This window comes from Anolis sagrei, chromosome 1 (genome assembly GCF_037176765.1).
Source record: "Anolis sagrei isolate rAnoSag1 chromosome 1, rAnoSag1.mat, whole genome shotgun sequence".
In the NCBI taxonomy this organism is placed as follows: domain Eukaryota; kingdom Metazoa; phylum Chordata; class Lepidosauria; order Squamata; family Dactyloidae; genus Anolis; species Anolis sagrei.
This window is the reverse complement of record NC_090021.1, coordinates 302,947,813-302,962,021: the sequence shown is the minus strand read 5'-3', so window position 1 is coordinate 302,962,021 and position 14,209 is coordinate 302,947,813. Positions and strand designations below refer to the sequence as shown.

The 14,209-nt window shown below is 38.2% G+C and overlaps 1 protein-coding gene across 1 annotated transcript in view; it reads right to left on the bottom strand.

Moving 5' to 3' along the window:
• Positions 1–270: 270 nt before the first annotated feature.
• Positions 271–14,209, bottom strand: part of TTC6 (tetratricopeptide repeat domain 6) — a 56,748-nt gene continuing 42,809 nt past the window's right edge. The window contains exons 16-23 of the mRNA XM_067467841.1: positions 13,574–13,687; positions 10,892–11,011; positions 9,787–9,860; positions 8,627–8,837; positions 6,084–6,236; positions 4,868–5,038; positions 3,789–4,014; positions 271–652 (exon numbers count right to left, since the gene is read on the bottom strand). Of these exons, the coding sequence (XP_067323942.1) occupies positions 516–652; positions 3,789–4,014; positions 4,868–5,038; positions 6,084–6,236; positions 8,627–8,837; positions 9,787–9,860; positions 10,892–11,011; positions 13,574–13,687 (1,206 nt within the window). The 3' untranslated portion in view covers positions 271–515. The remainder of the gene's footprint in view (positions 653–3,788; positions 4,015–4,867; positions 5,039–6,083; positions 6,237–8,626; positions 8,838–9,786; positions 9,861–10,891; positions 11,012–13,573; positions 13,688–14,209) is intronic.

The following is a 14,209-nucleotide window of genomic DNA, read 5'->3' as shown; positions in this document are numbered from 1 at the left end:
GAGGTTTTGTGCAGCATGCCTGCAACTGCAGCCAACACACTAACATGCCACAGTACAGATACATGCAATTATAGTAAAAATTATAGTAAACCAAGTACTTATCTTCGGTAACATGTTTAGTAACTTATTTCACTAATGTTATAGATCTCAAACTGGTAGAAAGGGTAGGGGGATCTAAATAAACACATGAATCCATATTGAAGTGATTCCTATTTTTATTTGTTAATTAAACATTTATGCACTGACTTTAATCCCACTTGAAATGCAGAAAGTTGTACAATAAATATTAATTTCAGAATACAAACTACGGTACGTGCATTCATTTTATGTAATATTCACTACTGAACTGTGCAAACAAGATAAGTACAGAACTATACATACAATTTAAACCCCGTGACAAAAAATAACTAGATTAGTATATTCTCTACATAGCAGCAAAATACAGATGATGTTCAACATGAACTAATAAAAGTCCTTGTAATGGAAGCCCTTATGTTGTATTGAAAGATACCTTTTCACCCAGTACTGATAAGTTCTTGGATACTGATAGCTTTTCTGTAATCAGCAATTGCTTCTTTAATTAAACCCATTTTGCCACGAATATCAGCTCTGAGCTTATACATCAGAGAATCATAAGGTTGAATTGAGAGTGCTGTAAAAAATAGTAATTCTATTAGGTTACTTTTCAGAAAAAAATATCTATAATGCTAAAATGCCACTAAAAATGCACAAATAACTTTGAATACATATTGTTTCAATTTTGGGTCTTTATCTTTGGTTCAAGAAATTAAATATGTCAAAACAGCCTTAATCCCACTTATTAGACTGTAGAATTAATGCTATGTGACACCTCTTTAATTGCCAAAGCTCAAAGCTACAGAATCCTGGGATCTGTAGCCTGGTGAGGTACCATCACTCTTTGGCAGAGAAGCCAAAGGTAAAGGTTTCCCCTGACATTAAGTCTAGTTGTGTTTGACTCTTGGGGGCTAGTGCTCATCTCCGTTTCTAAGCCAAAGAGCCCGCACTGTCCATAGACTCCTCCAAGGTCAAGTGGCCAGCATGACTGCATGGAGAGCAGTTACCTTCTCTCAGAAGTGGTACCTATTGATCTACTCACATTTGCATGTTTTCAAACTGCTAGGCTGGCAGAAGCTTGGCCTAACAGCAGGTGCTCCCCAGATTCGAACCACCAGTCTTTCAGTCAGCAAGTTCAGCAGCTCCGTGGTTTAACACACTGCTCCACCCGGGGACCCTAAGAGAAGCCTAAAGACTTTGTAAAACAACAACCCTCTGGATTTCATAGCATTGAGTTATGGTAGTTAAAGTGGTGTCAAACAGTGTTAATTCTACAATGAAGATATACCCTGAGAGGTCTCGCATTGCTTCCAGAAGATATCTGGGATATAATGTCATGAATCTACAGCAAAAGGATGCTTTGCAATATAACACTGAAAACAAATTAGGTATTTTTATTTGTTTATGGGGCTAACTATACTTCACAAAATAACTTCTTCCGACAAATTCACCCCCAAACCTGATGGAAATGCATTCATTTGCACTCCAATCACAGGCAGAATGGATCTCCATCTTCCCATGCAGTTTACACTTGTTATGACACTAAGGCTATTCCTATCCCATAGTCATTTTAATTTTGCACTTCCCATTGGCCCCATTTAGGAAGCTCTGCACTTACTTGTGCCTGAACCCAGTGCGGCTTTATCCCAGCCATTAGACAGTTTTATTATGATGATTGTTACTGTGTTATGTTTTATTTGATAGATTCTATTATGTTTGGTTTTATCTGTATTTGGGTTTGTCCCCAAGCTGCCCTGAGTCCCCTTGGGGAGATGGTGGTGGGGTATAAAAATAAAGTTATTATTATTATTACACCTTGTAGAATAGGGAGAGTTATGGTTATAGCAGTAGTGTCCCAGCTATGGGTAAGTAGCCATCATGAATATGGAACAATTACCTAGATCAAGCCATACCTGCACAACAATAAACCATTCATCTGCTACCCTCAAATGTAATAAGAAAACATTGTCCTGTTATCAGTTATCTCTCCAGCTACTGCAAAAATAACCACCTGAAACCTAACCCTACCAAGACACAAGTGTGTGCTTTCCACTAACGCAACCGTGAAACCAACAGGAAATTGAAAGTCACCTGGGAAGGTCAAGACTTTGACCATTGTTTCCATCCTAAATATCTCGGTGTCACCTTAGATCGAACACTAGCATATAGGAAACACTGCTTGGACACCAAGCACAAGGTAGCTACACACAATAACATCCTGGGGAAACTTACTGGCAGCACATGGAGTGCAGACCTAAATTAATAAGAACATCAGCCCTAGCCTTGTCTTACTCAACAGTCGAATGTGCCCACCCTGTTTGGCAAAGCAGGTGAACATAGCATTGAATGAAACATGCAGAATAATCACAGGATGTCTTAAACCTACACCTGTTGACAAACTCTACAAGCTAGCTGGCATTGCCTCCCTCATGTGCGATGGGAAGTTGCTGCTAAATGTGAGAGAAATAAGGTTGAACACTGTGAAAACCATCATTGCATGGCTACAAGTCTCCTCCCAGTAGACTCAAATCAAGGAAAAGCTTTAGGACAACTAGCACTCCTCTTGGCATCCCCCCAGCAACAGCAAGGGTATCCCTCTGGGCAGCTAAACCAGGAAATCCCAAGTGGATGGCCCCCACAAGGGTCTTCCTCCAGGGCCAAACCAAGAATGGGCAACTCGGAAGTCCCTGAACAGACTCAGAAATGCAGTGGGCAGATCAAAAGACAACCTGGCCAAATGGCACTACCTAAAGAATCCCACACCTTGTGTGACTGTGGAGCAGAACAGACAACTCCACATCTATATGCCTGTCCACTATGCCCTGCCTCATGTACAGAGGAAAAATTGTTGGGGGCTACAATGCCATTGCTTTTGCCTGTTTTTGGTCAAAAGATATTTAGCCTTCTATTTTTATCAGTTTTATACTAATTTATGCAATGCTTATGATATGAAATAAATCAATCAGTGTGGAAATAAATTTTAACTGAGTCTTCTCTACCTATGAATGACAGATGGAATTTAGGATGGGTGTGTTGAGTTGCCTTCTGTTTTAGATAGAAAAACCTCATCGGTCAACCTTGGGCCCCTGCACACAGCATCTAGCTACCAAAACCAGAGCTCTTCCCCCACTGAACGGATTGTAGGTGCTGGTGGTTAGATGGTATTGATTGCTTATTTGTGGATAAAACAAATACTAGGAATCACTGTGCTCATCCCATAATCAGTTATTTAGTCTGTCGCTGTTGACGCTATTGGCCAGTTATGTGTGACTGGTATAGGATTACTGTACAGTATATGAATACACAGTATGGCCCCTGCATCTATGAGGGATGCATTCCTAAACTGTGGATAGGTGAAACCACAGGTACCTGGTCCTACAGGTACAGGTGCTTAGATGTTGGAGGAATTCACACCTAGATCTGCATCCATTTTATTAGGTCTGCATAATAATAATAATAATAATAATAATAATAATAATATAATAAATGATTTATAGACCCCCCCCCCCCCCCTTATCTCCTCCAAGGGACTCAGGGCACTTTCCAACATGTATGGCAAATATTCAATACCAAAAGGGGAAAATATTCAAAAAATTACATCAACAGCCTGTCTGGATCAGAAAGACAATTTCAACTATTCATTTCCTCTATTGAAAAGATGAGGAAAGGAAGTGACAAAAGACGACCTGCGTGTATACTCCAAACACTAATACCTTTTGAAATGTCCTCTTCAGCTTGCTCATATTGCTGTAAAGTTTTGTGGAGATTTGCCTTGTTAAAATATATTGCTGCAGAAAAAGGGGAAAGGCAAATTGCATTCTCAAAATCTGCTTTTGCTTCTTCAAATTTCCTTAGCAGAGTATTAGTAATAGCACGATTGAGGAATGCAGATTCATTTTTAGGATCAAGTGTCAGTGCCTTGGAATAGTAGTTATTTGCCTATAAAATAACAAAATGCATATTTATTTAGGTTTTCTGAAATTGAGAAATACAATGTAAGATTATACTGTTTTATATTTATTTTTAAAAGTAATAACAGCACAAGAAGAAAAATAGTTCAGCAGGAAAAGTGGTTCTCCTTAACTCAAGATGTTTCTCCCTCTTCTTACGCTATGTGCTCACCCATTTATTTCTGAGAATTCTAACAGGCATCATTCCAAAATAATTTTGTTTCTGTGTTTTGTTGTGTTGGTTTTCCCCAAGGTCTAATTAGTCATACATTTAACATTTCCGGTGCAATTACTGAAGAAGCATTAGGTGCAAATTGCATCATCAGCAGTGATGGATAGGTGATGATACTGTTGTTATCCATTCATCTCACCATTACAGCTTGAACAGCATCAATTTTCTCCATTCCACTGCCATTACTTATGAACATAAAAACAGTGGTGCTTTGACAAATGTTTTCAATCTCAGTTGTGTACTTTTAGGAATTCCAAAAGACTTGGCTTATCAATTGCTTTTGAAAGTTTTACTAAACAATGTTGGGCGAAAAGCTCACATTACACATAAGCACTATGATTTACTTGGTTACACACTTAGTGAATAATTCCGAGATTAATTTTAATGAACACTATTGTTGAAGGCTTTCATGGATGGAATCACTGGGATGTTGTGTTGTGTTTTCTCTCCTGTCCTCTACCAGATTGGACCATGAGTAACCTATTCTTGAGGTTTTTTTCCCCAAAAATCTCAAATGCTTAATAGTATGACATAAGTTTGCTTAGCTGAAATAGTTTCACCGAAAGAAAAATGTTCCAGAAAATTTTGGAGCATAGATTCTCATACTGACCTGTACAAACTGCCTGTTAAGAAAGTAGATATTTGCTGCATTGAAATATGCTAAGGCATAGTTGGGGTCAACAGTGATAGCCTGCTGATAGTCTGTCATGGCACAATTTAAATATCCCATAAATTGGTTAATGACACCTCGGTTTGTAAGCAATTCTGCACTGGTAATGATCTGAAATGTGTGTCAAAGATATACATTTGTAAGAGTACATTCACAAAGGAAATATTCAATAGAAAAAGAAAATATAGCATAATCTGAAGAGTTAACTTTGAATACTATGTTCTTTCTGCTTAATTGTTTCTACTCTCCCTCCCTTTCTTCTATGAATTGGAATGACTTTTCAAAGTAACAAGTAAATGAATAAATATAATATTTTAAAGTGTTAGCAGTATGAAATTTATTTTTGGAATTCACTAATAATGCGCCTTCACCTGTTTTAATCTGAATTCATATTGGTCTTGAATGCGATATAGTTCCCCCTCTCTCAAGTAACTTTCCTGAAAAAGGGCTTCTCTGGCATGTTCACTGAATGCAATTACTTTAGGTAACACCATCATAGTGGCTCCAATTTCTTTCCTTCCCAGCACGCATGTGAATGTATGTATTGCCATAAAACAGTGTAGCACCAACATATGTAAGAAATGTAGAAATTTGGGAAACTATGGGCAAATGGGTTGTCGAAGGCTTTCATGGCCGGAATCACTGGGTTGCTATGAGTTTTCCGGGCTGTATGCCATGTTCCAGAAGCATTCCCTCCTTACATTTCACCCACAACTATGGCAGGCATCCTCAGAGGTTGTGAGGTCTGTTGGAAACTAGGCAAGTAAGGTTTATATATCTGTGGAATGTCCAGGATGGGAGATAGAATTCTTGTCTGCTTGAGGAAGTGTGAATGTTGCAATTGGCCACCTTGATTAGCATTTAATGGCCTTGAAGCTTCAAAGCCTGACCTCAAGCAGACAAGAGTTCTTTCTCCCACCCTGGACATTCCACAGATATAATAACCTCACTTGCCTAGTTTCCAACAGACTTCACAACCTCTGAAGATGCCTGCCATAGATGTGGGCAAAATATCAGGAGAGAATGCTTCAGGAGCATGGTCAAAGCCCGAAAAACTCACAGCAACCCTATGGGAAGATGGTTGAGAATAACAGTACAAATTATAAGCAAGAAAGGATATACTTTAAACATGATTAGTAAGAGAACACATGTTTACCTTCAATGCAGCATTTGTATCCTGAAAAGCAGCAAAGGTATCGCTCATCTGAAGACAGACTATAGCTCTCCCATCGTAAGCAATGTGACATTTTGGATCAATAAGAATGGCTGCTGTAAACTGGGCCCAAGCTTTTTGAAACTTTCCAAGAGCCTAAAATAATTTAACATAATAATTAACAAAATGGTAAGTAATAATAGGTTGCCTCATCTCCTTAAAGGGAGCTGCATAATGTTAACTACTGTACCTGCAATAAAGGCAGTGTGGAAATCAGTATGCAAAGGCATCTTATAGCAGCTATGTTCCTGAGAGAAAGATGTTGGTGACATAAGTTTTTGTAGACTTAAGTCTACAGGAACTTCTTTCTCTCAGTATCAGAAGTGCTACAATATCAGTCTGCATAGTGCGTACTGTTACAGAAACATAGCTATGTCTTTTAATTCAACTGGTTTACAAATCATTCTTACTTAATAAGGTACATAAAATGTGGTAGTGCAACATTTTTCCTAATTTTTCAACAGATTACAAAGTACATGGCAAATCTATTATAAATGGGCACTCTAAACCATAACCTTGAAGTCCTCAATATACATATATCTGACTACACCTGAGATTCTGAGTATAACTAGGCAAATACAGCAATTTTAGGAACTAAACTCATTGTAGGAATTAAACACCAGTAAAGGCATACCAACAAAATTATTTTCCCATGGTAAGAGGTGCCATTTTTTAAAACAGGATTCTTCAGAAGGCAATATAAGGCAAGTGATAACCAGTAAAGGAAACCATGAGGATGAGGTAATGTTGGAAAATTCTGACTTTAGCTTTCATGATATGTGTTTTCCCCCTTCATTGCTGGAAAATTAACCCCAGCAAGGGCACACAACTAGAATTTTTTCCATTGTGAATGGAAGCACTGTATTTAAATAAAAAATATTGAAAAGGCAACATGAGGCCAATAGCAATCAGTCAAAGAAATCAAGAAGATTAGCTGAAGTTGCAGAATTCCAATTTAAGTTTTTATGGTACATAGCTTTGTTATAATGAGATTTTAATTAAAGGAAAGAGATTTTACAGTTGTACTGAGATAATCTAATCTTATTCAGAAAAAAACAGAAGCAGGTCAAGAAGCAACTCATCATTTATTATACAGTGGATAAAATGGAAACTCACAAAAGGTTACTTTTGTAAGTTTCCATTTTCATCAGGAAAGGTGACAAGCCTGTTCTTCCTGTTGTTTTAATATTTGCTCATAGGAATGGGTCTCATCAACTTTATTGGGGGTTGATAGTCTTATGACTACTGACAGCAATAGATAGGCCTCAGTCATTTCTCTCCATGACATCACCTTCTTGAGTATTTCATAGTCATATGACACATGGGGAATAATCCAAGAATATATGGACTGCACTACCCAGGCATGTAGCCTGGGGAGGGGGGGGGGCTTGAGGGCTTCAGCCCCCCCCCCTCCCGAAATTCTCATGGTGGTTCGCGAAAAGGCCTTACTGGTGTATTATTTAAACTGTTATGTTTATTCATATCATGATCTGATCACCATACTCAATATATCCCATATGCATGGGGGTATTGGGGTAACAATACAAAAGGTTTGCTAGGGAAGACCCTCTTTCACTCAGACTCAGCCCCCTCCCGAAACAAACTCAGCCCCCCCCCCAGAATCGAAATCCTGGCTACGGGCCTGGCACTACCTATAATTCATCCTGAGAATTATTCCAATCTGTAAATAGCTTATTCAAGAATTCTACAAGACATTAGAATTGAAATACCAGTTTTCATTGTCTTCGATCCAAAGATTTTAGAAATAGCTCTTTTTGTATGTAAAAGGTTTTTAATCCAATGGAGATTTCTGCTGACAAAAGTGTGCAGCACTTCCAACAGTAGGCAAGATTTTCCTGATTCGCCTTACCCTCTGCAACCTCCACATCATTTCTCAAACTGTTTTAACACAGATTTTAGGAGACTACACAGGAAAGAAGAACTGGAGAAAATTGCTCCACTCATCTGACAGAAAAAGACATAAGCAAATTTCTGCCAATAAATCCCTAAAAACCCAAATTCATATGAAAAAACTGTTTTTTAGCTTTTGTAAATTTTTAAAAAAATTTTTTTTTCATTTTTCACAGTGGTATTTGTTTATTTTTTTCTTTGAATGAATGATTTGTTTCCCACATGTCTCTTTTTGCCTTTCTTCCTTTTTCTCTTAAATTGCTTTGCTGCACTATCAGGTAAAACAAAAAAAACAGGAGATAAAGCCAACAAGCTGTTAAGGAATATTATAAGAGTATTATTATTTTATACTGAAGATAAATCTTTCCATCTCCATTTTGCCTACAAAAGGTATAAGGAAATAATATTGCCTTCTATAACTGAATTCTAAAGATTTCATGTCCAAGCAAAACATCTAAATCTTTAGTCCTTCTCAAATAATGTAAGTGACCTAATCCTTCAAATAACAAACAGATCAATTTCAGATTGGCTTCCTGTTTTTAGCAGGATAGGTGGCAGAGTCATAAACACATTACCTGCAAATTATATCCCAAACAAAGTCGGGCCTTCACAGAAATTGGATTCATGTGTATTGCTATCAAGAAGTCCTTCTGGGCTTGCTGAGTGCCTTCTATGTGACCATATTCCATATATGAATTTCCTCGTCCAATGTAGCCATCCAGAGAAAAAGGATCTATTTTAATAACCTCAGAAAATGACTGCACGGCTTCCTCATATTTCTGAAGTCTAAAATCAATATACATGCATTTATAAGCAGAAAACAAACAGTGGTTTAAAAAACCCCGATGACTTAAATATGGTTACAGCCAGGACCAAAATGATCCTGAGAGGAGAAACCAGCAAAGTTTTTGGAGTCTGATGCCCCAAAAGGGGACTGGGACTCCTTCATTTGCTTGTTTATTTTTATCCCACTTTTCTCCCACATGTGGGACTCAAAGCAGCGAATAATGGTAAAACAAAAACAGGAAAAAAAGAACATCCCCCTAACCCAAATACATAAACAATAAACCAACACATTGCATAATAGTAAAGGCTTCCCCTGACATTAAGTCTAGTTGTGTCCGAATCTGGGGGTGGTGCTGACTCCTCCAAAGCCTACATGACTGTGTGGAGCACCATTACCTTCCCACTTACACTTAGAAGAAGAAGAAGAACTTTATTTTTCTACCCCACCTCCATCTCCCCGAAGGGACTCAGGGCGGCTTACATGGGGCACAGGCCCAGGCAGAATACAATTAAAATAAAGCAATAAGAATTAAAACACCATAAAACAGCATAAAACAACATAACAAAAATAGCTAGCAACAACAATAACAGCATGTGGTGCCTCAAGCCAGGTTTGTCATATGTATGGCTCATAAGGAATAGGAAATCTCTTATTCTTATTTCAAGACTGGGTATGCAATGCAGGAAAGTGACAAACTCGGCTTGAGACACCACCATGAAGGTAAAAACAGACATTTGTGTTTGCTACAAAAAGACTTCTAACTGTTCACTCAAGCATGGATGGAACATGCCAATTTCACTTGGAATCCAGTTCAAAAAGAAAAAAAATGTATTTGGTTGTTATTACTTTCTTGTTCAGCTCATTCTGCTTCAACTTTGTAAAACCTCCATTAACTTAATTGTAAACTGTAACATAAAAACATTCCAAAATCTTATTAATCAGCATTACCTGTGGTAGCACTGCCCAATAGCTTTTAATAGTTGACTGTCCTTTGGTTTACTCAGCATTGCCTCTGTAATATCCTAAAAATAGAATAAAATATTTCTGATACATACAACTGATTATATTGGCACTATTCAGTAGATGCTGCGACACTAGTACATTTGTTTATATTATTTGCCAACAGGTTCTGTGAGTGTTTTGAATGTTGATTAATAGTGTTTTCACCATAATTGTAGAGCTTGCAGTGTTGCAGAAGGACTGGAGCAGTGTTTTCCGAGTAGTTCAGTGATAGCTATATAGTTCCTAAAGACTCACTACAGTTTTTAGATGTCCCCCACCATAGAGTGGCTTCCTTGTATATGTATGGATTCTTTCAAAACATTTATTGCAAATTACAGTAATCTAGATTGAAAATTATGCTAAATTAATTTGGCCAAGTAAGTGCTATCATAGAAAAGTCATAGGCTGCAGATCAAATGAGAAGGGCCAAAAGCTTATAAAGAACCAAGCTCTCTTGAGTCCAAAGCTCAAAGATTAATTTAAGTGTATTATCAAGCTCTGCACCTGTTCAGTGAAAGCTCATTCAGAGCTTGGTGTTTATCCATCTCCTTGACCTGAGAACTACCAATTCACATAACCTCCATTTTGTCAGTTTCTGTTGACTGAAAACCCTCTTTTATGTTGTTAAATTTTGTACATAATCAGAAATAGTTATTTACAAGCATTCCTATATCTATATAAATAAAAATGTAATGTTTGTTGAGGGATTAACATAACTCACAAACCACTGGATGATTTGACACCAAATTTGGACACAATACACCTATCAGGCCAAAAAGTGACCATCACTCATAAAAATACTGAAAAACATAGCAGAAGAGACTTAAAAAGCAAAAACAAAACAAAACAAAACAAAACAAAACCCAAGGAATACATTACAACACATGTGCAAAACTATATATATACACAAATATATGCACACCCACAAAACACATATACACAGACTGGACCACAGCAACGCGTGGCAGGGGACAGCTAGTACAGGATATTCTGTGTTCTATATTTTTCAGTTATTATGCCCAGCAATTTCTCGTCAAGAAAAATACCTAACCTCTAGTGCATCCATATATTGTTCCAATTCTATATAGACGAGTCCACGGTTGATCAGGACTTTCAAGACAATGTCCTTGTTTGCCTCAAGGAGAAGAACAACCCCATAATCTTTTAACGCCTACAAGAATGAAAGTCACATTGTAAGTGCAGAAAAATCTGTATCATGAAATGCATTTGCTAGAATAAGGAATTCCCTCTTGTATGAAGATATTCTGGTTGAGCAATAATAGGAGAGAATGCTTTTGAACATGGCCATACAGCTCGGAAAGCTCACAGCAACCCAGTGATTCCAGCCATAAAAGCCTTTGACAATACATTATTCCAGTCTAATTATACAATTTCCTTTTCAAATGAATAGGACCTCTGAGAATTTGGTGTCTACTATATGTTTATTAGTGATTAAAACAGAGGCTGAAAATAACTTTTCCAAGTTTCAACAAAAGTAATAAAATAGTCTGTATAAAAGCATTCATTTTAGTTGTTGTTGTTGTTGTTCATTCGTTCAGTCGCCTCCAACTCTTCATGACCTCATGGACCAGCCCACACCAGAGCTCCCTGTCGGCTGTCACCACCCCCAGCTCCTTCAAGGTCAGTCCAGTCACTTCAAGGATGCCATCCATCCATCTTGCCCTTGGTCGGCCCCTCTTCCTTTTGCCTTCCACTTTCCCCAGCATAATTGTCTTCTCTAGGCTTTCCTGTCTCCTCATGATGTGGCCAAAGTACTTCAGCTTTGTCTCTAATATCCTTCCCTCCAATGAGCATTCGGGCTTTATTTCCTGGAGGATGGACTGGTTGGATCTTCTCGCAGTCCAAGGCACTCTCAGAACTTTCCTCCAACACCACAGCTCAAAAGCATCGATCTTCCTTCGCTCAGCCTTCCCTAAGGTCCAGCTCTCACATCCGTAGGTTACTACAGGGAATACCATGGCTTTGACTAGGCGGATTTTTGTTGCCAGTCTGATGTCTCTACTCTTTACTATTTTATCGAGACTGGACATTGTTCTCCTCCCAAGAAGTAATCGCCTTCTGATTTCCTGGCCACAGTCTGCATCTGCAGTAATCTTTGCGCCTAGAAATACAAAGTCTGTCATGGCCTCCACATTTTGTCCCTCTATTTTCCAGTTGTCAATCATTCTTGTTGCCATAATCTTGGTTTTTTTGATGTTTAGCTGCAACCCGGCTTTTGCGCTTTCTTCTTTCACCTTGATTAGAAGGCTCCTCAGCTCCTCCTCGCTTTCGGCCATCAGAGTGGTGTCATCTGCATATCTGAGGTTGTTAATGTTTCTTCCAGCAATTTTAGTACATTTATTTATTTATTTAGTACATTTCTATACCGCCCCTCTCAGCCTTATGGCGACTCGAGGCGGTTTACAAGGCAAGGATTCAATGCCACCAAGGACACAATTACAATATACAATATAAAAAACATCAGCAACAATAAAATCAAACATTATAATGAAACATACTTCAATTGATAATCATTAAAAGAATGTCCAGCTCCAGTTATTCCATTATTATAGCCGTTATTCTGTATTTTCAAATGCCCACTCAAATAGCCATGTCTTCTGGATGGGAGCGAGGAAGCTGATCTAATCTCCCTAGGAAGAGTGTTCCATAGCCGTGGGGCCGCCACTGAGAAGGCCTTGTCTCTCGTTCCCACCAACCGTAGTTGTGATGATGGCGGGACTGAGAGCAGGGCCTCTCCAGATGATCCTAAAGTCCTTGCAGGTTCATAAGGGGGATTCGTTCGGACAGGTAAGTTGGGCCAGAACCATTTAGGGCTTTATATACGTGTATGTTGCAATTGGCCACCATGACTAGCACTGAACGGCATTGAAGCTTCAAAACCTGGCTGCTTCCTGTCTGGGGGAATCCTTAGCATTGAATGGCCTTGCAGCCTCAAAGCCTGGCTGCTTCTTGACTGGGGAGGATCCTTAGAATTGAATGGCCTCAAAGCTTCAGAGCCTGTTTGCTTCCTACCTGGGATAACTATAAAGACTGGTGCTCAAATGTTCTGTTCTCTAACAAAAATTGTGACTTATACCCCATATAAGCTTGGGGGGGGGGGGGGGATCCTAATTTAATTTACAGGCAGTCAGCGAGTTACAAACATCCAACTTACAAATGATTCATAATTATGAACGGGGACGAGGTAACACCTCCAGGAAAGGAAATTCACTCCTGGAAGAGTTATCATGGGGAAAAGGTGTCCTCACTGAAGTTTTATTACCAATCCTTGTTTCCACAACAAGCCAATTTTTTGGAAATCCAAGTACCACAGGGACAGAAAGTGAAATCTTCTGAACAGAGGAACAGACAGCAAAACAAACATCACAGGGGTGTTAACTCTTCTCTATGCTATATATTACTTATATATCTATTTGGCTGGAGTTACACTTTAAAATGTGCCTGTTCCGACAAACAAATTCAACTTATTTATTTATTTACTATATTTGTATGCTGCCCTTCTCAGCCCTTAAGAACAAACCTACAGAACCTATCTTGTTTGTAACTTGAGGACTTTCTGTACAGTACAATGACAGACTAGGACAAACAAATTAATAAAAGTATGAATACAAAGTTAAATCTGAAAGTGAAATATGCTTATTATAATTATAATTATTATTATATTATATTATTATTATATCATAGAACTGCTCACTTGAAAAGCTATACTTACATTTTTGTAGTCCTTCAGTAAGTGATAGGAAATTGCCCTGTTGTAATATGCCAGCATGCATGTATTATCAAATTCTATAGATTTAGTTAAATCTTGAACAGCATGTTTGTAAGTCTTCAGGAAAAAAATGTTGCAGCATCAGTCATATTAAGTGGAACACAGAAATCATGAAAACTGCATGCCATAGTCCTATTTTTGCAGATTTTTTGTTGGAATAAGCAGCAACTTTTCTTACTTTTTTAAAAAATTATATCTCAAATTCCTCCCAACATGGAAATTAAGGGGAAAGCAATAATTTCACACACATATACATATGTATTAAATGGAACTATTCCCTTATAAAAAGGCAATAAAACTGCTTTAAAGTATTTAAAACAGAGCAATCTATCATGGAAAAAGGCTTCCTGTAATGACCACTTAACAGCTAAAAGCCTATCTAAATAAAAAATATCTTTGTCAGCAGAAGAAAAGCAGAGAGGAGACCAGCGTCCCGTGTGCAAGGTCTCCAATCTTGACTCAGCCATCAGAAAGTCTCCCCTACATTTCCACTGCCTTAGCAATGATGGGACTGCACCGGGGTGGGGTGGGGTGGGGTGGGGAATCTTGAGCACATTCATAATATACAGTCTTGCAGAT